The sequence below is a fragment of the Megalopta genalis genome, chromosome 2 (assembly GCF_051020955.1).
Source record: "Megalopta genalis isolate 19385.01 chromosome 2, iyMegGena1_principal, whole genome shotgun sequence".
In the NCBI taxonomy this organism is placed as follows: domain Eukaryota; kingdom Metazoa; phylum Arthropoda; class Insecta; order Hymenoptera; family Halictidae; genus Megalopta; species Megalopta genalis.
Genome location: NC_135014.1, coordinates 35,753,283 through 35,780,429, shown reverse-complemented (window position 1 = coordinate 35,780,429; position 27,147 = coordinate 35,753,283). Strand labels below are relative to the sequence as shown.

The 27,147-nt window shown below is 44.3% G+C and overlaps 2 protein-coding genes across 11 annotated transcripts in view; one reads left to right on the top strand and one right to left on the bottom strand.

Annotated features, from left to right (window-relative positions):
* Window positions 1-206: 206 nt before the first annotated feature.
* Window positions 207-4,029, top strand: LOC117225411 (uncharacterized). 3 transcript variants are annotated; one of them, XM_033478950.2, is made up of 7 exons: window positions 207-774; window positions 978-1,606; window positions 1,696-1,844; window positions 1,966-2,173; window positions 2,263-2,454; window positions 2,524-2,650; window positions 2,752-4,029. In XM_033478950.2, exons 1-7 carry the CDS (start codon window positions 603-605, stop codon window positions 3,654-3,656), a joined length of 2,382 nt encoding a protein of 793 aa, XP_033334841.1. In that variant the 5' UTR covers window positions 207-602; the 3' UTR covers window positions 3,657-4,029. The 3 variants fall into 3 exon arrangements, with proteins under 3 accessions (XP_033334841.1, XP_033334840.1, XP_033334843.1); XM_033478949.2 differs by having other exon boundaries at window positions 208-774; window positions 2,521-2,650; XM_033478952.2 differs by having other exon boundaries at window positions 633-774; window positions 937-1,606; window positions 2,521-2,650.
* Window positions 4,030-4,383: 354 nt separating this feature from the next.
* Window positions 4,384-27,147, bottom strand: part of SK (small conductance calcium-activated potassium channel) — a 391,518-nt gene continuing 368,754 nt past the window's right edge. For all 8 annotated transcript variants that reach the window (XM_076519251.1, XM_076519250.1, XM_033478719.2 and 5 more), the window contains 3 exons: window positions 24,441-24,568; window positions 24,277-24,346; window positions 4,384-22,947 (listed from right to left, as the gene is read on the bottom strand). In XM_076519251.1, the coding sequence (XP_076375366.1) occupies window positions 22,291-22,947; window positions 24,277-24,346; window positions 24,441-24,568 (855 nt within the window). In that variant the 3' untranslated portion in view covers window positions 4,384-22,290. The remainder of the gene's footprint in view (window positions 22,948-24,276; window positions 24,347-24,440; window positions 24,569-27,147) is intronic.

Genomic DNA, 27,147 nt, shown 5'->3' with positions numbered 1-27,147 from the left:
GAGGTATCGTCTGCGATGAAATTAATCAATATATTTATAGTCGATAAAATAAAAACCTAATGAAGCTAACAGCGATAAAACAGAATTTACACACGCATACACACACACACTTGCATCCGAACTTGCATGCGAAATAAGCATTGTGGCGCTATAGGAAAAATTGATTCTCTTACCACCAGATGGCGCCACTATTCTATAAAATCGTTCGTTACTTGGACTCGGCCGTGAGGTGCCATTAATGGAGGTGTATCGTGTCTTTCTTCGGACTTCGGAGTCATTGTTGGTATTTACAATTACGGAACGCGAAATGGTTTTTCTGTAAACGTATTTCGGTGAATAGTACGGTATGTAAATCGGTGAGAGTGAACCAATTCGCGGGGAAGATAATGATTAATTAGAGTGAAGTGGAAGAGAAGAATCGGCCTCTGGAAGATCAACGGATCGTCGCGTCGTTTCGAATGGATACACAACCTCTCTACTGATACAATTTTCATCTCTCGCGGTTTGCTGTGTCGTAAGATAGATATTTAAGAGTACATTCTGTAGCTTGTTCTCGCGATCATTGCGTATTTTCTTGTACACTCGAGTATATTTGATTAATAATGAGCGATGGTAAGAAGGTAGGTGAAAATTCCAGTAGTGAGGTTGTTAACCAATTTCGAAGCTGTAGGGATCTCAGCGATATCGTGCCCCTGTATACGCCACGCGCCCTTTATTTGAAACCAGTTGCAAAAATAAACGTGTCCGTAAATCTTCCCCAACTGAAAGTTCCAGGTAAAACGTCCGTAATTCTACTAACACTTTTTTAATCATTTTTCTCTCGGTCCAATGTCGAACGAGAGTTGTGTCGCTTAATAATATGAATTTTTCTGACAGGAGATTCATCCAGTTTCTTTATATTCCGTGCCAATTTATACTTACATATATTATGTTTAGCGCAATAGGTTTTTACAGAAAATTAACTGCGATATAAACAGGAAAAACTATATCAACATGGGAAGTAATGGAGAAGATACGTGCCCTTATACTGCCGGACGAGTTTGCATCTCTGAAAGTAGCCAAAAGCACCCTGGAATTTATCAGATTGGAGGGAGATCTGCAAGACAGATGCAGGCTGCAACGTGTTCTGGCCAGGCTGGACTCGCAGCGTCTGAATCTCTCTGGATTTCCCAATGTTTTAAAAGTCCGTGCAGCAGAGGCAAAGGATGATTTTCCCACGAGACATAGCTGGGATTCATACTTTAGAGATACGAAGCATATGAATGAATTAAAGGCTGGGGAAAGGCCTGATACGGTTCATATAACAGGCTTGCCAGTCAAATGGTTCATAGAAGATGGATCTGCCTTGCCCAGTGAATCATTGGTCAACAAAATTTTTAAAAAGTGGGGAACACTTAGGAGAATCGATGTACCTGCAGCTGATTCGTATAGGTCTAGAATGCGTTTAGGCACAAATATAAACAAGTTTAGTTATGAAGATGGAATATTTTTCGATGCTTATATTCAGTACATTGAATACATGGATTTTGTTAGAGCAATGGATGCACTGCGTGGTATGAAACTCCTTAAAAAAGAAGGTGATAATGCATACACTGCTGCCATTAAGGTGTGTTCAGGATATCGGTTCTCTATACACAAGTTGCGTTATTTTAGCATGATAAGGAATATTGCTTATGTTTTAACTGTTTAATGTAGATCACTTTTGATAAAACAAAGCATATGAGTGATAACTCTGTTGCACACAGAGAATTTGAAAGAAAACGTTTAATAGCGCAAGATACGTTAGCGGCGGAAAGGCTTCGCAAAAAAGAAGAAGCTGAAGAGAAACGTCGCGAAGAGCTCAAGTAAACAGAAACAAACTTTATATACATGATCAAATACACCCAATCATCTATAGGCTACAAAATTCTTATCTGTAGTCTATAATATTAGTATACCTGGATTACCACATTAATTTATCTGTAGGAAAAAGGAAGAAGCTGATGCAGTAGCTAAAAAAAGCAGACGACAGAAAAGGGAAGACAAACGGAAACGCAAAGCTATAACTATATTTCGTAAAAAGGAAGAGGACAAAGTGTCTATGAAAATAGCCAGGGAGGGTCAGAAGCTGATAAAAGCACAAAGGCAACTCGAAAGTATACGTCTGTTAGATGAGTTGTTTGATAGAATAAAGGTATCCATTTCAGGAAGTTTTTGTTAACTTTCTATTAGTACAAGAATACGTGATCTATATAGTTACACTAAAACCTTTTACATTTCAAGATAAAAGTGGAGAATAATGAAATTAAAATAGATGAAGTGACCACAGAGGGAAAGAAAGATGACAAGAAAAATAATAAACAAGATGGTACCGTCCAAGTATTAAGTTCTGAAGAAAATGATAAAGATGGGAAGAAGGACAAGAAAAATAAAAAATCAAAAAAGCGGAAATCAAAGAAAGAGAAGAAAAAAAAGGTATGTGATAGATTTTAGTTTTATGATGTTTGTAGCACAGTGATTTCAAGAATGAAATGTTTCCAGAAGAAAACCAAAAAAGACAAAGACTCTGCGAATTCCGTGAGTATGAGCGAAGAGTCGGAACCAGAAGAACAGATGAAAAGATTAAAGAGTGTTCTCAAGCAAAATGTCTCGTACCCATCGTCGTCAGCAGGTAAATATAATACACATTGCCTACTGGAAGTATAAAAATATTCTTTTCAAATGGTGAGTCGTACTATTGACGCGTACTTTAATGAATTTATGGATTTTCAGCGTCTGCCCCCTTGGAGCCTCTTCCATATCCGCCCCTGTACCCTCGATTCCCACAACCATGGTACTATGAAGCAGCATTGCCTCTGATCTATCCCACATTGTCAAGAAGCATGCCCAGAGGAGGTCGATTCTCTCGTGGGAGAGGTAGCCGAGGATTTCTGTGGCGAAATCCCAGCAACCACCGCTCGTTACAGACGTTCAACCCTCACCTATACAACGAGCAATACTACAAGTACTTCGCCCACCTGGTCGGCCAGGATTACCATTCGTTTGACAGAAGCTCGCGGTCCCGCAGCCGCAACCGATCGATCAGCAAGTCGAGATCTAAATCCAGATCGAGGTCAAGATCGCGGATGAAGCGGGCCTCCAGGTCGAGATCCAGATCCCGCGGTAGATCGAGATCACGGTCAAGGTCGCGGTCAAGATCGAAATCGAGGACGGACTCTAGGTCACGAAGCCGGAAACAGAGTAGAAGCAGAAGTAGGTCGCGATCGAGACGCCGGCGAGGGAGATCGAAGTCAAGGTCGAAGTCCCCTAAACCAAGATCGAAGTCTCCTAGACCAAGATCAAGATCCCGCCGATCAAGATCCAAGAAAAAGTCTCGATCCCGGAGCCGCTCGAAGTCCAGGACCAACGGCAAGAACCAGTACAGACGGAGACGGGAGAGGTCTACGTCGAAGGTTAAGGTCACCAGGGCTAAATCTCGCTCGACGTCGAATAAACGTAGATCTCGCAGCAGCACCTGGTCCATGCCGAAGTCTCCTGGCAGAAGGAGCTGCTCCTGGTCCAAAAACGCCGACGCTGTTAACGAGAAAGCTAATTCGGACAAATCGGTACAGGAGCAACGTTCCACAAGCAAAGAAGCGCCACAAAGTTCCCAGCTGGAGAACATAACTTCCGACTGACAGTGATTAAGTACACTTCCGGCTCGCGTCTTCGACTTTATGAGAGGTTCGTTCGATCACGTGTAACATTGTGTACAAACCAGACGTGCGAACTTGTATAACTTTTCTATATACACAACTGCGACGTTCTTTCGAAGAAATAAGATATATTTTTGTTCACTTGGTCGCTCTTCCTAAGCTTAAACGATATGATTATCGGACAAGAGTTCTATGGATGTTTTTCATTTTCAACGTATATCGTGTATACAATAAGAAGCAGTTGTATATACTTTAGGAATAGTATAAGTCTATTATAGAGGACAAAAATCTATGATCAAGCGGGTATTGCATTTTTAAGTCGACGTCAAAATAAACACGATATTGATCAACTAAATAGCAGCTACTTTGTCTGGCGGTTCACTTACCTTTGTAGTATCATGTTTGGTAGATGCTGCGATAGTTTTACACTATTTAGCTACGCTTGGGAACATATGTTGTTTGATTGTTCTCGTTTGAACGAGTTTCGCTGTGTTCAAGGAAGTTCGTTCTAGTTTGAATAATTTTTTAAGAAGTTCCGCTCCATTCAATTTTGAATTAAATCACAGTAAAAGTTACTGTCGTTCACAATCGAGATCGTTTCAATTACGTTTGAATAAGTTTAAGCGGATTTGAACGATTTGAATGGGTTTGATCGCAGCTCGTCCACGCAGCAGTGATTCAAGGGTAAGAGGTAGGAAAAACACATTCGTAGTCGACTTGCAAATTTTATTTGTTCTCGGCATGAAAATGCATTGGTTCATAAACATTGTAATTCTTATATACCCCTATCCCTTCGTAGATCGAAGATCGATTCTTAGCAGCGTTTCTCGGAGATAACACGCTACGATTAGTTTTATCGACTGGTGCTCGCTTGATATTATTAGTTCGCCTATGATTAACAGGATTGAAATTCATTCTTCCTTTCTTTCTTTTATGTTTTTTTTTTCTTCTTTGAAACTGATTAGTGCCGTGATATCAGCACCGCGCGCGCGCGTATTTTCGCCCGACGTATTTTATCTGTGTTTATACCTCTTCTCAACACGGTTGGTTTTTCACTTTAAAAATATGTGCTACATTTTTTTTTTTTTGGTTTCTTTTCTCATTCGCTATATTTAATTATATAATAATACGTATATATACATTTCGCATCGTTTAACCGCACCACGCGTATGTTTCAGAATAACAACTCGTTTTGTTTACAGTGTATGCTCCACAATGATATTCAATCTAAATGGAAGATTTTTATCATTCTCGAACATCGTTCGTTTCGCAAGAGGCTTTTGTTTTCCATTTTCCACATTTGCGTTCGACGTTCTTATTGCCATACTCGTCTCTCACGTGTACAACTGGTTTGCCTTTTCCTTCTCCTTATCTTCATCATCATCATCATCAACATCATCATCATCATCATCATCATCATCTTCTTCTTTTTCTTCATTATTTTATTTTTCTCCTTAAATCGTCTACCGCTACGGTATCTTTGGAATTGATTAGATATTGACTACTTTCAAGATTCGTTGCGTGGGAATTGTTTCTCCTCTTTTTCATCGGATCGTCGCCGGACGACCTGCGTTCTTCCGTATCGCACGGCGCGGATCGTTTCCCATTCGATTCGCAATCACATCGCGAACTTTCCTGGGTGTGCATTGGCACGGGTATTTGGGGATCGCGTTATAAATCTTCCCCTCGTTTTTTAGTCTTGCTTGACGGGCGTCGTGATTACGGAAGGACCGCCGTCGTCCGCGATAATTGCGTCGGTGATCGATAGATCAACGTCACTTCTTTCTCTCCTTTCAATTTTTTGCCGCTTTAATCTCGAACAGAACGCGAATTCAACGCAGCTCTATATTTACACGAACTCACGGAAATCGATCGCGGTATCAAATTTTTGTCGGAAAGAACTCAGTAGATTTTCTAACGCGAAATACGGTAAATTCCCTCTAATCGACGCTCAATTTGCAAACAAAAATGGACAGTCTGGGAAGAGGAGGTTATTCGATTATTCCGATTATTTATTATCAATAATCGATACGATTATTCGAACCTTGCGGCTCGTTTTTATAGTTGTTGATAATCGATAAACTACAAAAGCGAGCCGCAAGGCTCGAATAATCGTATCTCCACTTCTCAAATTGTCCATTTTTGTGTACAATCTGAGGGTCAATTGAGGAGGATATACTGTAATCGTTTACCAAATTATGTAGAATCGCGAAATGAAGGAGAACGAAACGTCTGCGTCCGTTTTCTCGAAAGTAAACCGAAAGCCTATTTCGTTCGGTTCATCCGCGAACGAGAACAAAATGGCGGAGAGTTCCGGCGGTCGCATGTTCACCGACGCAATTTTACACGAAATGATTCTGCATCATCGCATGCTGCACGCCCGCGGGGCACGTAAAGCACCCTCCCGTTCGATCGATCTCGTTTCATTCATCTCCGTGTACATTCTAAGAGTGAATCGTTCATTTTCCAGCAGCGAACCTGCTGCGACTCAGCCGTCGCTTTAAAACGGCCCGACGGGATACAATCAACGAAATCAATCATAATTAAACATTCTCTCTTCTCAAATGAACGCACTCGAACGAAAGCGTTTGTTCGCGTGAACGAATAACAAACAAGTTGCTCACAAAATCCGCGTTTCCTTATCTAGCTATCGTTCACATGCAACGCTACAAACAGGTTTGCGCTCCGCGATACGATTCGCGGATTATTCGCACGGTTAAATGTTCGTAGAAACGTGTCTGTGTGTGTGTGTGTTTGTTTGCGTGTGTGTGTATGTGTGTCGGGTCACCTTCGAACGTATTCCGCAAAAAGAACTTGGTTTCCGCGCTTCTTATCGCTGGCTATCTTAGTCTACGACGACGACGATCGAACAAGAAACGGGAAGAATCGCAATCGTTTAAACTTCGACGAACACACCGAGTGTTTTTTTGGGAAATGAACGACCCAACGTTTACGATTTCTATTGAGCAAGCATCACATGCTTCGTGTGTCAGCCATCGCCCGATAGTGTAAAAGAACTAACGCGTCACCCTGTGGGTTTAATCATCGTAATCTAGACCTCTTCAGGTGGGTTAATGCACTGGAAGGGCACGCAAAAAGTCCAGCCTGTCTCGAGTCGATCACCATCAATCTTGATCAGTCAGCGGCGCGAGCACGAGACGATTAATAGCTAATTAAGACAGCGGTGAAACCGATTGAAGTGTTCCGTATAGAAGGGCGACGAAGCATAAATAATGCCGGAACGGTCTGTGAAAGGGTGGGCCCGATTATTTCGTTATCAACATCAATTCGCAATCGGTGCCGCTTCAGCCCCGAGCGCCAAGCTGTTCCGAATTTAGCCGCTCCGGGGGGAGGATATTTTTCATCCGATCAATGCATTTCAAAGTGGCTCGGGATCGCTCTCGGAAAGTTTTCTTGAAATTTAAAAAGATCACATCGATCGGCCATCAGGACCGGCTTGCATTATTGAACGTTTCTTCAAGTCTATTTTCCTCGGGAACCACCGGGAGGTCCTTCAGCGCCCCTTTCAACCGAATATCCATTTTATTTCGACATTCTGATTATACGCGGTCTATGCATTTATGCGAATTTCGCCGGCGTCAACAAGATCGGATTCCGCCGGAATTCGATATTCTTTATGAAAGAGTTAAGAAGACTGAGTACATTTCGAGAGGGGCCTTCGTAGCTCGTCTTATAATTCCAATTTGCAAATACACGAAGAATCGCCGGCTCCGCGGGCAGCCGCCAAAATGAATGCACCTCGGTCGAAATCCGGTGTTTTCATTACGTTAGAAATTGCATTCGAGCAACGCAGCCGGCGAGCCGCTCGCGTTGATCTGGCTGTTTCAAATTTGCAACTGTCACCGACGACGATGATTTTCGGGCATCGCGACAAATCCTTTCGGAGCTTTGTTTTCCCGGCGCGTTAAAACTCCACGAACTAGCATCATCGAGCGAACCCGTCGCCGTTGAAAAGTCGACCGTGGCGAAATTAAAGCGGGAAGTGGATCGATCGTTGCGACGAAAACCGGAGAAACAGGAGTTACCTGGACGGCGATTTAATTGATAACGGAGCGAGAACTTGGAGAAAATTCAATGCGGGCTTTGCCGCTCGAACGGCAAACCGAGTCGGCTGTCTCGAATTTTTCTGATCGCGGGAAACTGATTCGTACAGATTGTAGGTCCAAGCTTTTTGGAAGTTGGAATTTTTCGCAAGCGGAGTTTACGATCGAGAAACCGTGTTAGCGGACTTTTTTCAAGCGAGACGTTTCGCTGCACTTTTCGCGTCCCAGTTCAGTGTCAAATAATTGGAGAAAGAGAGATAGGGAGAGAGAGAGAGAGATAGATAGAAAGGTAGAGAGAGAGAGAGAAAGATAGAGATAGAGGGGGAAGAGACATAGAGCTCGTTTAAAAAAGACTACTTCCCCGTAAAACTCGTGGTCGCTAGAATCACCCTATGGATTAATAGGGAGTTACATTACTTTAGTAATTTGTTGGTCAGTTTACGTAACAGTTAGACGGCGACAGCCCGCTAGGTAATATTTGGTAAAGACCTTAATAAAGGGTGTCTGAGAGCTTTTTAAAACCGTTCGAACGCTACCGTTTATTTAGTAATAATAATAATTCTCCGTAATAATCATAATAACTGGTAATAATAACAACAATAGTAAATGATTATACGTGGTAGATAACGTGGTAATACTCGTATAAATCGCCGCGAAGGCGTGCGTTATTTAACTTTGTTCTTTTTTATTTTCTTATAGTTTTATTCATCCGACGGGTTCCACTCTTCGTCGCGTTTCCCTTCTTTTTTTCTCTTCCTTGTTCTTCCGTCCCCCCGGCTGTTTTGCTCCGTTTGCTCCCTCTCTCTTCGTTCCGTTCGAATTTACCGTCGATTAACCGGCCGTTTATGAACGATCGGATCGTTTCCGATTTTCGAGTGGCACTCCGCGCGCCGTTTACCCTCTTTCTTGTCACCTCCGCCCTCTGCGACCCCTCGTCTCGACCTCCTCGCATTTTTCTGTACTGTTTTCGTCGCCATTCTTCCTCGGTGCGCCCTCGAGAGGTGTACACGGTGCACGTTCGCTTTTGTCTTGCCGATACCTTCGCAACTCCGTTTGCTATAGTCGGGGAAAAACAACCGATCGCTTCGATTCCGAGTCATTGACTAAATTCTCTGTACTCCGCCAATATTGTTCACGTTTGGCTGCGGCCGACACTTTCGTTTCTCAGGATTTGAATCGTTCATTCGGCTCTTTTTGGTACGCTCTTCTCGTTCGACAGTAGATCTGTCGAGTCCTAAACACAGCCAACGTATTTAGATTTTGCAACAAAGACAAACGTAAATTTGTTTACACCTCGTGTAATTTCTGTTACAGTATATGCTTGAACAAAGGAGTTTATCTAAACATTTGTAATAGAAACATTTTTTTGAGTCAGAAATTGCAAAAGGAAAAACCAGTCATTTGAACTGGTTTCGTAGATCTAGTGTTAAAGAAACGATCGAGATGCTAGTAAATGAATTGCTATTAGAATCAAATTTGGAATGTCCAAATTAGGATATAAATTTCTCAAAGCCATTCTAAGACTTTTCTAATTATATTTCTTCGAATTATTTGAACAAGTGGAACGCAACAAGGTAAGTATTCTTAAGCTCTTTTTATACTTCTCCAATCTTGCGTTTCATGTATACATTTTTCTTAGAAATCGAAGTCATTTCCGAACATCATTTTGCAACAACGGCCATGCGAGCTGCATGGACTCTAAGCAATTTATTCCATGAGACAGTGAGGCTATCAATAATCGAATTGATATTGAAATAAAAGTCAGTAAAAAGTCAGTATTTCTTTTTTGTTTTAATTTATTGTTTAAGATCTCATCGACTCTCTTAGGTTACTAGAGACCACGTTGGAGATGCATGTAATTAAATAAAATTTTCTGGTCTGTGATTACGCCAAATGAAGTTCAATATCTTTTAGAAAGGCTAATGCTCTTTTACACGAATCTGCTGTTTGCGCACTTCTGGGATATTTGGCAGACGCTGTTTTACCCTCTGTAGCCGCTATAATTCAGCAACGCGGCCGTAAAACGAAATTTCTAGCGCGGAATGCGGCTGTGAAGCGGTCAGCGAATTTTCCCCCGACTATAATTGACCGCAGCAGGAAGTAGCGAATCGAAAGGTCGAACGTGTATCTGTCTGCTAGATTACGGTATACAAAGGGTTCGAGCCCGTTCCGTTCCTGTTTTCCTCTCGCTCGCGTTGCGTCTCCTGTTTCACGATTACTCGCAGAGCAGACTGCGATTCATGTTTCTTCCTCTCGTTTTTGTTTCTCCCCTCGTCGCGTTTTGTCCTGAAGTCACCGACGCGTTCTCGCGACCGTCGCGACGGTGCCGACGACTGATGGCACGAACGATTCCGCGAAACGAAGGCCATGCTCGCGCGTTTATTGTAATCGCGCGCTTTTGCAACTACTCCGCCGCTGTTTGCTGCACGCTGCTGCCGAGCTTGTTCTCTTTATTCTGCAGTTCGTTTCCAGGAAAAATCGCGAGACGGATGCAGCGTTGCGGCCAATGTAATCGTATGCCGTGGGAATAGAGGTCGCTCACTTTTGGAAAAACGCAACTGCAAGCACGAAATTGAAGAAACGAGGAACCTTCCCGTTCCCAGACACGCTGGTTTATTGGCTGCGAGGCGAGCAACAAATTTTTACTTGTTAACCCTCGGACGACGGGCCATATTCGCAACCGTTGACGATGTTCACAATTCCGAGCTTTATTCGGCAATTTCTCCGAACATATTTTTCAAGATAATTCTTGCTATTTCTTCTGCTCTAATTTATTTTATTCGATTGCCGAACAGTTGAGTAATTAAGATTCGAAAACTCGAAGTTCACCCAGCCGCCGCCTCGCGAGGGTTAAAATCGACCCCTTGCACCGCGACCTTCGTCACGTCCGACTGGAACTCTTTGCGGTCAATAAATTCCTTCGACGAGAAGGAAATGCTCGTCTCCCGAATCGAATTAGGTTGTCCGGAAATAAACAGTGGATAGCTTAAAATTGCAAGGGGTTCGTAACAGCCTCTGTCGCAAATGAATCGCCGCGAATTAATGGTCTCTTACCTTAAGGGTCGCGTGGAACGAAAACAATCGAATATCCTCAGCGATGAGCGAAGATTCCGCTACGTTTGCCACGAGTCCGTGAAACAAGTCGCTTAATGTACCACGGGTGAACACAACAGGGTTGAACACCCTCGTTTCCAAGCCGCGGGGAGGGGCAGGACCACGCTCGTTCGGCCCGAGCATTTTCAGACACGTCGGACGTAGAAAATTCATATGTACACATACAAAGTACAACGTTTTATAAGGGTCAGTTAAACATCCGACGAATGTGAAAACATGGCGCCGGAAGGCGTCGGCCGGACCCACCCCCGACAGCCGCCTCCTGTTATCGCTGCTCTCTTCGTATAAACCGTGCTCGAAACAAAGGCCATAACACGCGATTTTTCTTCGATATATATATATATACATACGCTATACACTATAATGTCGTGTATATTACATAATATAGTATACACATATGTACAGGTATAAACATACAAATAAACCTCGGCATAGTTGACGGGGGTTCGTCGCTGACCGAAAGTCTTCACGTCGTCTCGGACAGAACAGAGAAACGGCTCCGTGTTTCCGCGGCTCCGTTTTCGTAAACAGACCGCCGGCATTTTCTTGCGGAAAGCGAACGACAGATTTTGAATGATAATTTCGAATCCCTTCGGACCGCGTTCAGTTTCACGAGAATCGATTTGGTTCCAAATGTGCATCCACGATGGAAGAAACGTTGCGTCGGCGCTCTTGCATCGTTTACACCGTTTTCGATCATGTTCGTTCCGTTCGAAGAGCTGTTTCTCCGCATTGTCGGGATCTGCGAAGACAGTTTCGACGAACGATGCTTCCCGTTCCGTATGCCGACACGTGATACAGTTTCTTCCGTTAATGAACAGACTGCGGATCCTCGCGCGAAAGAAACGCCGTCTACATCGATTGCTGAAGCTGGGAGTTTAATGGAAACTTGCTTCTTAATTAGTAATTAAGAATTTAATTAATTCATTACCAACCGATACACAGCGGCGTCCCGATACTCTTCTCGCGTCTTCGCTGTCTCGTCGGCCCGTCGATTTTCGCTACGAACGCGGAAGATCCGCAGCCCAGCTATGAATACATGGAGGAGAGTCGTCAACGAAGCAATTATCTCTCGGGCAATGTATAGATCGCCAATTAAGGTCCTCTGCGTGGCACACCACGATCATCCTTATTATAATTATCCGTGCTATCCCTTTCTGCTCGTCTAATGGTATACCTATTGTTCAAGTGTGCGGCGAAAAGCGACTTTCTCCGTTCCTGTGCCCCTAATCTCATCGGTTTCTCACTGGATATCCGATCTCGGCCATTTCCCAAAACCTTATGGTCGCCTTAGGTTCTCCCGAAGCTTCCCGTTCGATCCAAATAACGAAAGTTCAACCGACAACTGTCTAGTCTTCGATCTTCCTTCCCGAACGTCAGAGTTCCCGACATTTCGAGCCACTTTATAAATCCATCGGATCTTTGACAGCGAGGATTTCGGCTCGGAACGGTTCGTAGAGATCATCGATCAGTGCTTGAAATCCTTTACGATATACGTGATACCGTCGTTGAAATCAGAGTTGAACAGTAATCGATTGTTTCGTGATTACGAGAAGTAATCATGGTAATCATAACCATCCATTAATTAACTATTACCAGAATAAAGCATGATTACATTCGGTAATTTGTAATCGGTAATCTGTGATTGCGGATGAATGATTAATTTATCTTTTCTCATTGCTTCCTATTGCGTCCGGTGGTTCATGAAATATATGCAAATTTTCTAGAAATTATTCAGGATCATTATTAATTACCATAATATCAAATTTTCGGAAAAAGTAATCATTACTGAAGTTATTTATTGATTATGAATACTTGATAGCTTGCAATTAGTAATCGTGATCATGGAACATATGATTTCACGTTAGCCACAATCATTAATCATCAATCAAATTACTCTGTGCCCAGCTCTGATTAAAACTGCTATCACGTGGTTCGAGTAGAAGAATTCTCGCAACCGACTCCTTATAATGGAACAATTCGAATGAAACTACATTCGATTCTCACCGGATCGGCATTTAAAAATGGCTCGAACCGCGGGAGCTTCCGATAAGCTAATTATAATTAGCTCAAGGTCGACACTCGTGGCCAAGAAATCCATCCCGCGACCTCTGCCCTTATCAGAACAGTCTCCTCGCAGTCTCCGCGACTATTTTGGTCGCGATCTACAGTCTCCTATCAGCTATTCGAAGAACCCCGTTCGCTCCCGAATCTTCTCCCGAGAGTTCGAGTCTCGTCTAAGAATACTGTTTCGTGTATCTCTTCGGCCGATCGACTATTGTTCTCACGCGGGAAGAAGACACGTTTGTGCTTACGTTCCCCCTCTTACCAGCTGCCACACTGCCGCAGTTGGTAAGAGAGGGGGAACGTAAACATAAAGGTGACTTCTCTTCTCGCGAGAGAACTATAGCTGCTCGACGACTACACAACGGAGACCGAACGATCCGCGGCTCGTCCGTCGATTGATCGTCGATAGATCGTCGGACGGACCGTCGTCAGCTTGAAATCGCCGATCCGCTCGGCCACCGTATTAATCGCCGTAATAAATGGCGCGCGCACCGACTTCGCACGCGAACTCTAGCCGATTAATAATTGGCGTCCGTGTTGGTCGTACTAACGATCGCTCCCGTTCGACGGAATCGCGGCTACGGCAAACGAACACCGTCAGGAGCCATTCGCAACCGACAATATTTGCCGATCCTAACTGTCCGCGCGCGATCCTAACTGCTAGCACAGCGTGGCGCCCTCGAATTCGATGGTACCCAGAACCCGATAGGGTCAGATTGCCTTTGGCTCCTTGATTGGAACAGGCAACGTCACCCATCGACGTCATTAGAAACCTGATCGAATTAAAGAATGGTGTCGGGAGACCCAGAGGCTCCCCAGCGCTTCTTCTCGCAGCAGGAAACACCTCGAGCCTCTGCGAGGTCGACGACGATTCTCAAATAACTTTGTAGGTGTCAAAGAAAGCAGCTTCTACTGTTTCGATCTAATGAGATGTGATCAGATGTTCGTGCGAAATGAAAATTGTTCGCGTCGATCTCTAGACGAACGAACGAGTGAAGTAGTCTCTATCTACGTTTGAAATTTCATCCAACCATGGCCAATTCAATTTCCATGCATTTACAGCGCCCGTACAAAATATTTTAATCCGTCTAATATTTTAATCCTAGGAGATTTTCGTCGTGTGTAATTTCTTTCAATTTGTTCGCATGAAATTGAATCTTTTGGAATTTATTAAAGACACGCATGCTGCGCGACAATGCCGCAACTATTTCTTCTGTTCCAAATACAAAATTGGATTGGACGTGTTAATTCGCGATTTCTAATCGATCGACGCTACCGATCATTCTAAAAAACGTTCCGTTACTCGAGTTTCTAGCGTCCGATGGCATTCGGCGTTTGAACGGTGACAAAATGATCGATGCGATCTTTAAAACGAAGAGCGAGGAGCCTCGTTCGCCGCCTTTCCGCCACCACGATCCATTCCTGTAGCTAAACTATGCATACCGTCGCGTCGGTCCCGTCACGGACGTTTCTCTCGCGATCACGCGCCGTTCCGTCGACGATCGTGTCGATGATTTTCACCCTACAGCTCCCCCTTTATTTATACATTATTAATACTTATAGAATCGGTTCTCTAATCGTCTAACGCATCCGATATTTCAGACTGTTTTTTCTTTTTCTCGTTTTATTCGTTTTTTTTTCTTTGTTAAACTTGGCGTGGTCTTCCTGGCACTATAATGCACTTTTAAGAAATCTATATAAAAATATCGTGTGGAGTTGTGTCCAGTATGTTGAGCCGCGACAGAGAAAGTCAGAGAAAGAGAGAGACAGAGAAATTGGAGATAGAGAAAGAGAAAGATATATATATATATATATATAGATATATATAGATGTATATATAATATGTGTATATATATAAGGACAAGAGACACACAGAAATAGAGAGAAGTATAGAAAGAGGCTCCTGGAAAACAGGAATGGACATGGAATTATTTTTGTTTTCCTTGCCGTAAGTGAACCGTTGGGAGCGTTTAGAGGGGTTGGAGTGAGGGGGGGGAGAAAGAGGCGTTCGGGGGTTGTCGGTCAGAGAGGAGGACAGAAGAAAGAGGCGGGAAGTGTGGACATTGCGACACTTGTGTCTTATTTCTTTTTTTTTTTTTCTTTTTGGTCCCGTTTCGCGTTTCGGAGTGGCCGCGAAACAACGCTTTCGAAAATGAAACAATGACGGACAAGACGAACCGGGTCCCAACGTTTCTCGTGGAAACGAACGCTCGAGCATTTCCGAGGGCGGTTGGCTCTCTTCCCGCTTGTACGTTTCTTCGTCTTCTGTCTCAGCGAACAAAATGGATCGACGATCGACCGTCGACCACTCAGCCGGCCCTCTCCGCCCCCGGAAATCTCGATCTCGTGGTTTTGCGTATCGGTCCTGCGGTGTTTTTGTTTCTAAGTTTTTTTTTTCATTCCTTCGTTATCTGCTCTCGGGATGGGGATTTTATGGGAATCGGTTGGTTTCTTTTCTTTCTGGTTGTTCTTGTTGTTGTTGTTGTTTGTTGTTGTTGTTATTGTAGCTGTTACTTCTCTTTCGCTAAGTCGTCGGTATAGTGTTTTCTCGCAGGGCTGAACATCTTCGGGATTCGATCACGTCGGAAAGAACGAATTGTGCACGTCGGATTCATCGTGGACAACGCAACGCGCCCTTTTCATCTTTTTCACGCTCGGAATTAATAATATATTACGAAACGGTGTGTGTCATGGAATATCATAATATATTATCAATATATTTATATGTATATATTCCTATATACGTGTGTATATATATATATACGTGTTCCTGTGTGTGTGTGTGTGTGTGTGTGTGTGTGTGTGTGTGCGTGTGTGTGTGTGTGTGTATGCGCGCGCGCGTGTCTTCTGTGTCGCTGTTGACACGCACGTGTTCGGTTTCTGTATTTCTCTTTGGACGAAGCGATGGAACGTTTCGCATGCTCGAACGATCCGCGCAATTAAAAGGAGACACATTCGGAGGACAGCATCTGTCCGGACGATGACACTGCGTTTCTAAAGTCACCTCGAGGTCGTGGTTCGGCCTATCGAGTTCGTCTGCAACCATGCAAAATTAGAAATACGCAGCAGTGTCGTGTTATTGTTCTCGCGCGAGAAGAAAGCACCTTTGTGTTTGCGTACCCCCACTTGCCAGCTGCACGACTAACGCAGCTAGCAAGAGGGGGAACGTAAGCACAAAGGTGCTTCCTTCTCGCGCGAGAACAACACGAAGCTTAACACTAGATTCACGAAGCAATAAGAAACAGCTGTTTTATATTAGCTTATAAAAGTAACAATAAGACATTTATTCTGATTTAGAACAAGTGTCATTGTAAGATTTGCCGTAAGTAACGTGTAAATTGAATGAATAACTCGTAAATGTATCATTTCGATACGAATAATCGCAAAATTAAACAATTTACCCGTAATAAACCCGTCATTTTGACGGGTTCCGTGAATCTAGCGTTAATGCGGCTTCGATTTCTCGTCGAAAGACGAAACATTTTTAAGCGTCGTTCGCGTCGCGATTTACAGATTATTAGAAACAAATCAACTTTCGAACGGTGCGACGGATCGTGAAAAATCGTAGAAGCAGTTAGCCTATTCATTCTCCGTGCGGAACGTAAACATTCTCATTTCAATTGCACGAATCATTTAAGAATATCGAGCGTTCGCTCGCGTCGTTCCGTTTCGAACTGTATGTACAGAGATACGTGTCCGCCGCGTGTTTTTATATAGATGTGTGTGTATATGTGTGTGTGTATTTTTTGTATATGTATATGTATACCCAGCGACGTCGACGGGATTAATCGCGGCATCGCGTGACGCGATCAATTCCGTCGTCGTTGCTCTTCAACGTGCTCGATTTCGGCCGGGATCGCCTAGCGAACGTCAACGTTTAGCATCAATTAACGTAATTAACTTTCGGTCGCGTCAACGGTTACGCTTCCCGTGTTGTAGGTCGGTGCAGTCGCGTTGCACCGGGGGCTGGCCGAAGCGGCGTTCTCACGTGACCGGAAGAACCCGAGTCCCCTCGACAGGATTTATTACGATTTATAGTCAAGTGTTGGCCGCATCGACTTCCGGCCACCATTGCGGATTCGGCGGCCGCGAACGGCACGATCATGCGAGCCAGGGCTTGAAACGGCGCCGAGAATAACTGTTTAAAACTGTCGCGGAACGCGTCCGATTCGAACCGTCCGCGGAGAGGCTTTGTTCCGAGGGAACTGCCGCGAATTCCGCGTCGTCCGCCTCGGTTAGGGTTGTTTCTCGCTCTGGTTCCCTGCTCGTTCTACGCCGGCTTCGAAACCGTTCCACGAGATGAAATCAAAATCGAATGCCGAAGCTATCCTGAGCGACGAACGCGATCCTAGAAAATGGTTGTTAACATTATTACAATTTGAATGATCGTGAATCAACAAATTAGCGACCCGTCATCTGCCGCAAAATGCGGCATTGAATCGGGAACAGACGAGGCAAGAAACGATTCCGAAGTCTCTTTGGAACCGACGTGAAACGGCGATAAAGGACAGCAATGAAATCCGTACAGGACTCGAAGCAGATAATAGTTGGACATTTCGGTAGTTCGTAACAGTTGGCCGGAATGAAAGATCCTCGCGACGATTCTGAATACCGAATAATCGATATCGAACAGCTTTCTGGTCCTGATGCGATCAGCGGCTGGCTTCCCGGTGCCAGGCGAAATGGCCGATCAAATCGAAATTGAAATCTATCTTCGGAAAAGACCATGAAATTTTACGATTACGACACCTTGCTTCTGTCGATGCCGTTTGCATACGGAGTCGTTTTTCATAAACAACCATGTTCGGACAGAATCTGCAGAAAATTCCTGGACACGGTTTCGTCTTCCCAGAACATCCGACGATCTGTCCGGTTTTAGCACTAATTGTTCGAGCCTAGCGAATTTCGCGAACCCTTTTCACCGACTCCCAGCTGCCTCGGAACGAGACCTCGTTGGCGGATCGATTACTTGCCATCTGTCTAGTCGTATTTCGTCTAATTAAGCCTATCTTCTGGCAACGGCTTCGAGCGTGTGCGTGCGTGTGTATGCGCTCGCGCAGGACGTACAGCCGATCGCGCAAACCGTTCCGCTGTCCCGTAAATATTGATCTAGCCCGCGATCGCTCCGCAAAGGCTTTCCTTTAATTAAAATCGTCGTAACGAGCCATCGGGAAGTTTTCTTCGTGCCCGTTCATGTCGGCGAACGGTTCCGGAGCTTTTACAGGAGTCGAACTCGCTGCCACCGCGATAAGAAACGCGGACAATACATTAGCGACTATGCTGCTCCGCTGACCTAGTCTCGACCCACATTTTAAAATTCCGAAATAATCCCCGGCGCCGGTATCTATCGACTGTAAAAATTTGCCTTTTCGCAACTCTCTTTTGCCATTCGCGCTGCAAGAGCGTCGGATCCAAGAAACCCGGTCGAGGTCGTTCGAACTTCGCGAATTCGACCCTCTGAAAGAAAATTTATTAAAAAGCAATCCGATCAGTTGGATAGCTAAATCGGCGACTATTTTCGTTAGCGAATCCTCGCCGATTCCCCCGACTGTGTTGGAACATGCCGTCGGAATCACGGTTCTGAAGAATTTTTGAACTAAAATAGAGAAATAATTGAAAATATTTAACCGAGATAATTAACGATATAGTCGATGTATAATTAAAATAACGAAAGAAACAATTAATATATCATTGAAATAATAAGAGGAATAATTCCATTCGCGTTGCTTTGCGTATGCCGCTCTAACGCATACATCACGGTGCACAGTTTTCAAATGTCTGTTGATAGCAATTGAAAACAAAATTTAATATCACGTTATCTTGTAGCGAGACCAACTTCAGCCGAGTCCGAAACTGTTTCAAACGTAGAATCTATGTTTCGAACTATGTTTCAAACTATGTTTCAAACTAGAACCTAGCGGGTTTGATGCATTTGCGACGAAAACGAATAAATCAAGCACAAAACCGTAAAGACATTGGTAACATTCAAGGATGCTGTTACGTTACTTTCAACTTGTCACTTGTTATTGAAAGGTGGAACAGATTTTCGTCTAATTTGTGTTTCTTACAATTAACTTAGACAAGCTTCATTTTGCGCGAAGACATAGTCTACTAATAGCAATCGTCCGAATCAATTGCAATGGTACAGCATCTACGTAGACATTTACATTTTTTGCCACTAATTTTATGGTTAAGAATTACGAGGCAGTATTTCGAAACTCCCCGAACGTTTTCACCGTTCCGCGTCGAGAAATTCGGCGAGGAATGGCCCCCAGCGCGAACGATCGCGCCAGTTCTTTGCAAAGTTTTCGAATCCAAAGTCCTTCGGCAGGATCAATGTTTACGGAGTTAGGCGACCGGTGTGCACCTGACGCGCGCGTATCCTGCGCTGTGCGTGGCCCGTTTGTAAAAAAACTGTCTTCCATCTCGTTGGGAACGCGACCTTTGTACCCGTTCGCCGTGCACATACAGCTTGCATACGCTAACAGTGTAATATCCTACGTAACCTACGGACGTTAAAGCGGATGAGATCACTTTTCATTCTCCCTTCGCGCGGCACTCTGCTGCCCCTTGAACCCCGCAGCAAACTGTAATAGGGATGCGCCAAACGAAGCCATTTTTCCTCCGTTATTATCCTATAGCAATTAGCCTTCGAAAGTAAGTCCAACTTTGCTCGACCTTTACCGGCCGATAGCCGTTCGACACCAGTGTTGCCAGGGAATTGATGGCGCGAGGAGAACCATGACGTATAAAGGACATTTAAATGATGACACCAGCTCAATAATTGAACACTTTGAACCTGAAATATCTGAACAAGAAAGATGCGTTCATCGACATCAACGACGACGCGATGGGAGCGATGAAGAAATTATTTTCTGCCCCGAGGATGAAATGCAGACAAGTACATAGAATGGAATCGAGATTTCTGTCGAAATTTGTACATTCAGATTCGCAATCAGCACTCTCGAAAACATGCAGATACCAACATTTGTGCCGTATTGGATCCGAATGTTTGTCTTTTGAAATTTGAAATTCAGCTTCGTAATCACCAACCATGAAGATCATCAAATACTTTCGCAATGAAATCCGTCAATTACTTGAATTCTCGGACTTCTGTGGCACTGTGTGTCGGCAGGAACAGGGGAGCCAGGTCGCGAGAGGATGCAAGAGAAACTGTTCGCCGATCGGAGACGTATCAAGGGTCCGTCACGACCGGAAGTATCAAACTGAAGCCGTTCGCCTGATTGAGGATGCGCCGCCGGCCCGCATCATCGCGTCCCCGAGATCATCCGTTCCGCGTATCTTCCTCGTGCAAAAGTGTTCATAAAATATTCTGCGCTACTTTTGTCCGTCCAAATGAAAATGATCGCCGGCGAAGCCTCGATCGAAGACGGTCAAGGTCGCCGGCGCGGAGGCGTCCATCTTTAAGAGAGCTAGCCGGCGATTGGTCTCGTCGAGGGGAGACGTCGTTTTCACGTTTTCCTCTTGATATACGTACGTACACACGCAGTTTTTTTTGTGCCTCGTCCGCGTCCATTTCCCGTTTCACGAGGTATACAGAAGATAAGATGGAGTTCGTGTGTTTCTTTTTCTCGAATATATATTTAAATATTAAGAAAAAAGTTTTCAGGCACGCAAGTTGGGCAGGGGAGCAGCTCGCAGCGAGTGGAAGAGGACGCTCGCACCTCGGAGTCCCTCCGTATCGTCTCGTTCGCGGATCCTCGCGGGTCCTCGCGAGTCCCTTCGAATTTCGGTCGTTCCCGGTTCCGGTTTCACCTCCGGCTCGAACACGCGGTCAATCGGGAAGAGGATTGGACCCGTTGTTTACGCTGCTGCGCGACTTTCGTCGCGAGAGCAGCGCGCTGCTGGGTTCAATGCTCGGTCACTGCGAGCCTGGATCCTCGAGGGATGGTCCAATCTTCCGAAGAAAAATTGGCTGGCTTTCTTCGAAACGATAGTCTCGAAATAAAGTATTGGATCCGCCGGGTTTCCCGATACAAGGGCACACGGAAAATATTTCCCTTTCATTTTTACCGGAAGGAATATTTTAGCCCGCGAAGAAGGTACAGTCGAACCTCGATAAATCGAACCGCTTGAACTCGGTAACCTCCGCGAAGCGAACGTTTCCGCTGTATTGTAAAAACCTCTGTAAATCGAGATAAAGCATCCTTCAACTCGAATTAATTTCCACAATTTCGGACGCATTCTTTCATCTCTGTAACTCGAATTTCGAATAGCCAGCAAACCAAAGTTCATCTTTACAAGTCGAACTTTTATCCTCGCCGCATCTATGACTCGAAGTTCTAGCCATATCAGTGCCTCGTGCGTCAGTGACCATTTGATCGGTACTATCTTCATTATTATTATTATACTGTCAGAATTCTCTTGAAAGCTGCAGAGCAGAAGACAACGCTAGCCGTATCCCTTGTAGGCATGCGCATGCCCACGGAAACTACATAATCGTTTTTTGTCAGTCGAACACCTTTGTGTTGACGTTGATCAAATGAATTCTAAAAGAAAACCCGATTCACTAACACCTGCCAAGAAAGTGAAAGTAATCGAAGCAGCGAGAAGAGGATTAAAAAAGAAGAAGGACATCGCTACCGTATTTGGAATCCCTACAAGCACTCTTTCCATTATCAACGAAAATGCAGTTGAAATTGTGCGAACAAATGCTTTGTGTAGTAACAATCAGCAAATTCTTAACTCTTGCGCACGCCTTCTGTAAGTCGAATTTTCGAAGGCTTCGATCATTCGAAACCTCTATAACTCGAAGATTTCAGTTCTTCCCTCGAGATTCGAATAATCGGGGTTCGACTGTACTCAGAGAGACAGAGACGCCCTCGAGTTCCAACGAGGGACGAATCACTACCGTTGCTACCATTTAGGCGAACCGTTTGTCTAGCCGGTTCTAAGATTCCTAAGTCCAGAACCGTCTAGCCGCCGCGGCACTAGGTGAATTCTTAACGCATCAAGAACTGAATCGGGTTCGCGAGTGACCGAGGTTGAACCACCGCCGACTGAACTCCACCGATCCAGAAGTTAGGGCTAGGTCCTGATCGAACGAAGATCGCAGGCTACGTCCAGGTTTGTCATCGCCTCAAGGTTCAAGAGCTGGGTAGCAAATGAAGACCTAGTCTTGGATTCTGCTGACTTTTCTCATTCGATCGGGTCCGCGGTCTAACAGGATCGAGTGGGCCCGTTGAGAGAGAGAGAGAGAGAGAGAGAGAGAGGGAGAGGGAGAGGAAGAGAAAGAGAGAGTTGGTAGACCGTTGATGAGAGGGACTCGAAGGTGTACGAGCGTCTACGGGGCCGCCGACAGGTGCGGTCGGCGGTCCTTAGTAAGAGTGCTGCGGCTGCAAAGACGAGACTCAGCTGTGTGGAGACTTGTCGGAGCCCTGACTGTTGCCCAGTCCTCCCATTCTGGACTGCGAGGTGAGCCTGGTGGCCGACTGCGAGGTCGTGGTCGCCGCCACCGTGGAATGTGCCAGGCTTTGGTGCTTGCCGGTCTCCGGGACCAGGTGTGGCGTACGACTCGACACCGGAGGCAGGACCGGGCTGACTGGCCAAGGGTGAAGGGATATGGTGCTGGGCGCGCTCGGCACGCTCCTCGAGTATGGCAGCAGAGGTGAGTTTGACATGCTGGCCAGCGGATGATGGGCGCACACGTTGCTGCCGGATATGCTCATCGACAGGGTGTTTCCGGCGGAGACGCCGCCGCCGCCGCCGCCGCAGCCACCGCCGCCGCCACCGCTGCCGACGCCGCCGGACGACGCCGACGCCGCCGCCGCTGCAGCCATCGCGACCGCCGCGTTCGGATGAAGGAAGTTACGCCTCTGCTCCATACGCTCCGCGTGCTGAGCTAGGCACCTGGTCAGCTCCTCTGGCAGCAGCTCCAGCTGAACCTGGAGGCCGGACAGTTTGTCTTCTAGGCCGATCAGCCGGTCCTCCAGACCCACCAGACGTTCCTCGAGGGTGTCCTGACGCGTGCTCATGTCCGAGACGATCTCGTAGACTGTGTTCTGCGTCTGCGATCAGAAAATCAATCGTTAATCGAACCGAACGCAAGGATAACCTGCTGAGACAACCCTGGCAGAGGGTGTTCGATCCAAAGGCTTTCTTGGAAACTGTAATCGAGGTCCTTCTATTGTTTCGTTGTTGTTATTTGGAGTGATAAAAGATTTAAGTAATTAAGATCAAGGAAAATCCAGTTCGGTTAATCGAGGCTCTACGGTATATTTCTACGATTCTAAGAAACTGCAGCGAGTTGCAGGTGTGGCTGTAAAGTGGATTTGATCGGAACCGAACACTCTCTGCCAAGGGTTCTCCAGACAATTGAACCTCTTAGTCGACAAATGGCGTGAGTTCTGGAATACTGAAAATTGGACATTTGTGTAATATTTCGTAAAAAATTCAGAACAGATTGTAGCTGTACTGTAAGAAAGGTAATTCGAAGTAAGTGAAAGAATAGTAATTGCGATAGCATCGTTTAATGTTTTGTCTGTCGCACTAACAATCTCGAAAATTTCATAAAAGTAATAACATTTCAATTTGATTGTATATGTTACTTTAAGTTTATGAAAAGTTGTACGATACTGAGCATAAAATGTTAACATAAATATACAACAATTTTTAATTGTAAGTAAAACAACTATACACTTAATACTAACTATTTCTACAATTAACTCATTTTTCATAATTTTCGACTTAGCCCACTTTGTCAACCGAGAGGCTCAATTAGTATCACTTCGTGTACAGTGTCCTTGTATTCTCTTCTTTCTACAAGGTAAAATCTTCATTGACCTGGTGGACATGCAGTCTTGTAGAAGCATTTCTATCCGAGGGTGCTGTCGTTTAATTCCTCGTGGAATGTATATATACATGTGCAAGAGTGTGTGTAAAGTGTATTTAGGAAGTAATTGGAAGTGCTTGAACGGAGGGAGGATAGTATATACAATAAATTTGACTGCGACAATGAAGTTATCACAGATTGAAATCGCAGTTGTCGCAAGTTAGTAAGTGGCCTACGATAATGGTTACTTTACGTTTACCAAAATCATATTTGCCAATGAAAGGTACCGTGTGGTTGCTCATGGTCATGGAAAATGTATGTCAATTGTGTTGACTTGAATGAATGTATTGCCTCGATTATACTTTGTCTCTGCTTTGTATTAGTTCGAAAACCGAGTTTCTGCGTGACTCTGGTTTCTAGGGAATCCTAGCTTTTTGCAGATCCTAGTTTTTTGCGAGTTCTAGTTTCTTACAACTCCTAATTTTTTGCAAATCCTAGTTTCTCGCGAACGCCGAAGCCTCGGTGTCGCGCGAGACCATAAGTCCCGTTTCCCTGCAAAAAGTACCTTGGCCATGTCCGTGATGGTGTTGGCGTTGTCCATTAATTTTCGCTGATCCATTTTCACTTTCCTGAGCCTGAAAGTTTGCATGACGGATGCGGATATTAATTGCGCCGGTGTACAGGCCGGCTACGAGTTGTCAATCAGGGGAGCCAGTTATATCGACTTACTTGTATATAGCCAACAGAAATTTCCGCTGGTGCGTTCGAACACGTCCCGGATTGACACGTTTCACGAGCCGCGTGTACTTGTAAATTAGCCACGTCTCGCGCAACACGTTCGCCGCGGCGTTTTTCACCTGGAACAAATGATTCGCACCGCGATTACTTACGCCGGCCGGCCCCGGCTCGCATTCCTTTTTACCGCTGCAAAACAACGCCTGGGCTATCGATCGGTTCTATTCCTTCGTGTTGTGGTTCGTTTTGAATTATTGAGTTGCTCGGTCATGTTCACACTCGTTTTATAGTTCTCGGTGTCTTTCGATTAAACGTTCGCTCGTTCGAAAACCGAGCATCTAATTGCAAGCTGTACGACACCGGTGACTATTGATTGACAATATGTCTCATCGTATACGGGGGTGGGGGGGGTTATAGTGTCAGGGTTGAACGGTTTGCGGTGTACATTGAAAAATGATCGTGGTCTCTCGGTGATTTTGTTCGGAAAGCGTGCTGTTCCCGATATTGGGAACTGTTGTCTCGTTTTGGTGGCTTTATAATTCTCGATCACAGCTAGCACTAGTGGACTAATTCCTCTTACCTGTATACTTCTTCTCTATTATTTAGGGGCTCGGTATTACCGTGCTTACTTACTTCGACAATCCTTGCTTGAGAAACAAAGAAAATACATTTCATTGTATTACAAATCATGATATTTCATGGTGGTAATGGGGCCTAGCAACTACACAGGAGTTTCGATAATCCTTCTATTTGACATTGACCCCTTGAGGAGGAACGTCTACGGCAGGTAATTTCATTGTTTGAACATCGAAATTACGGAACAGGTGCATCTCGTTTGCCATGGTTCAAGAATTTGGCTGTTGTTTTCATTATTTTTATGAAATCTTCGTCCTCAAAAGGTCAAATTGCAGTTCAGCGATTGCAGAAAATATATTCAATCTCGAACGAAGAATCGAGGATCATTCTAGGCTGTTCTACTTTGTTCGACGAATGCTACAATATGTTGGAAAAGGATTAATACTGTTCACGGACATATTTTAGTGTAAAGTACAGAAAGGAACGGAAACAATGTGAATATGACAACAGAGGAATCCGCTCTAGCCCACGCACACGACACGTCGCTGTACGACCTTTCTCTTTAATCTCGAATGTCTGCTCTCTATAATATTTCGCACACGAGGCGTACAGAATTCATACGCACACATATCAGTGGCTTAGAATCATAGTGGCGTGATATTTTCGAAAATGTTGACGTATAGTACGTCTTAAAATATGATTTATACATGTCAAAATGTTAAGAAGACGAGTGAAATAAATAATGAAGTTACTATAAATTAACTTAGCACTGTATTATGTTGACAATAAATTGGGTCAGTAAATAATACACATCGCTGCTTTAACTGAGATATGCCTAAATAATGAAGTTTAAAGAAAAGGACGTATTAAGTTTCATTTTTCCAATAATAATTTTGTTTTCGAAAATAATTAAATATTATACTTTTTTCCAGGAAATTTTCGTACTGATACTTTGAAACAGATTATATAAAATAAATAGAAATAGAAATAGAAATATAGTAAAACAAAAATCTACATAAATATACATATTTTAATATCTCAATATTAAATCTCCAGATACATACAAAGAGCGTAGAAATGAAATAGTGGAACATGGTGAGATTAATGCTTTTGCCTGATACATTTAAATGTATAATATAATTCTCCCTAATTAATGCTCAGATAGTGCACAAAAAATGGACAATTTGGGAAGAGGAGATACGATTATTCGAACCCTGCGCTCGTTTTCACAGTTACCGATCACAACCGATAACAACCATAAAAACGATCATATCTCCTCCTCCCAAATTGGCCATTTGTGTGCGCAATTTCAGCGTCAAATTAGGAAGAATTTATTGCAGTAAACAACAACATTCCATGTTTCTCGCAATAGGGGCTCACTATGATTCTAACCCAGTCATAGTGCATCCACACTCTCAGCAACAACTTCGGCCATGTCAATCGTCAATTCTTCCGAACAAAATATGTTTACGGATGTTTTACTCACCGTGCGCGCGCGCAGCACCTGAAATTTCTTTGGACAAATTGAAAAAACGATAATAAGAGGGAAACAGATTACCGAAACTCCAACGGATCACCGATTCGTTCGGTGATTCCCGAATACCCAATCGATACTCGGAGGGCCGAACACGGCGAACTCCTGCTACTTTTCCAATCATGCTTATTGCGAGTTTCAGAAATATCGACAGAAAGAGAGATTCGGTGGCGGTACACCGCGATAAAACAGCCCCGGAAAACTTCAATTTCCGAAACGTCCGATAATCTTCGCCGGAAGCTGACCCGAGAACGCCTAATGGATAGCGAGCATATTCAAGGTCTGCTTATTACGATAACAGCCGTCCGTGTCCCGAGAATCGAATAATGAAATATTAAACGGAGACTGGAAAACAACTGCACACGCTTCGTAACAGAGATAATACCGTTCCGACACCGGTAACCCTGATTTATTTCGAGAAAAACTCAATACCCGCCGGAATTCTGGGTCGGACGATGAATAATTTAGCTTCATTTGGAATCTCATTATTCGCTCTTTGTTCCGAAGATCAGTTCATCGAAATTACGTGCGTTCTACGGACAATATGCAACGCGACATGCTTCCGACAGCCACGTTGTTTTCAGAGAGAAT

Bases quoted from the DNA above. Each gene is read 5' to 3' on its own strand.
- LOC117225411 (XM_033478949.2), top strand. From the start codon at position 603: ATGAGCGATGGTAAGAAGGTAGGTGAAAATTCCAGTAGTGAGGTTGTT. The intron at 1,845-1,965 runs GTAAACAGAAAC...ATTTATCTGTAG, and splicing joins AAACGTCGCGAAGAGCTCAA to GAAAAAGGAAGAAGCTGATG. The intron at 2,174-2,262 runs GTATCCATTTCA...TTACATTTCAAG, and splicing joins AGTTGTTTGATAGAATAAAG to ATAAAAGTGGAGAATAATGA.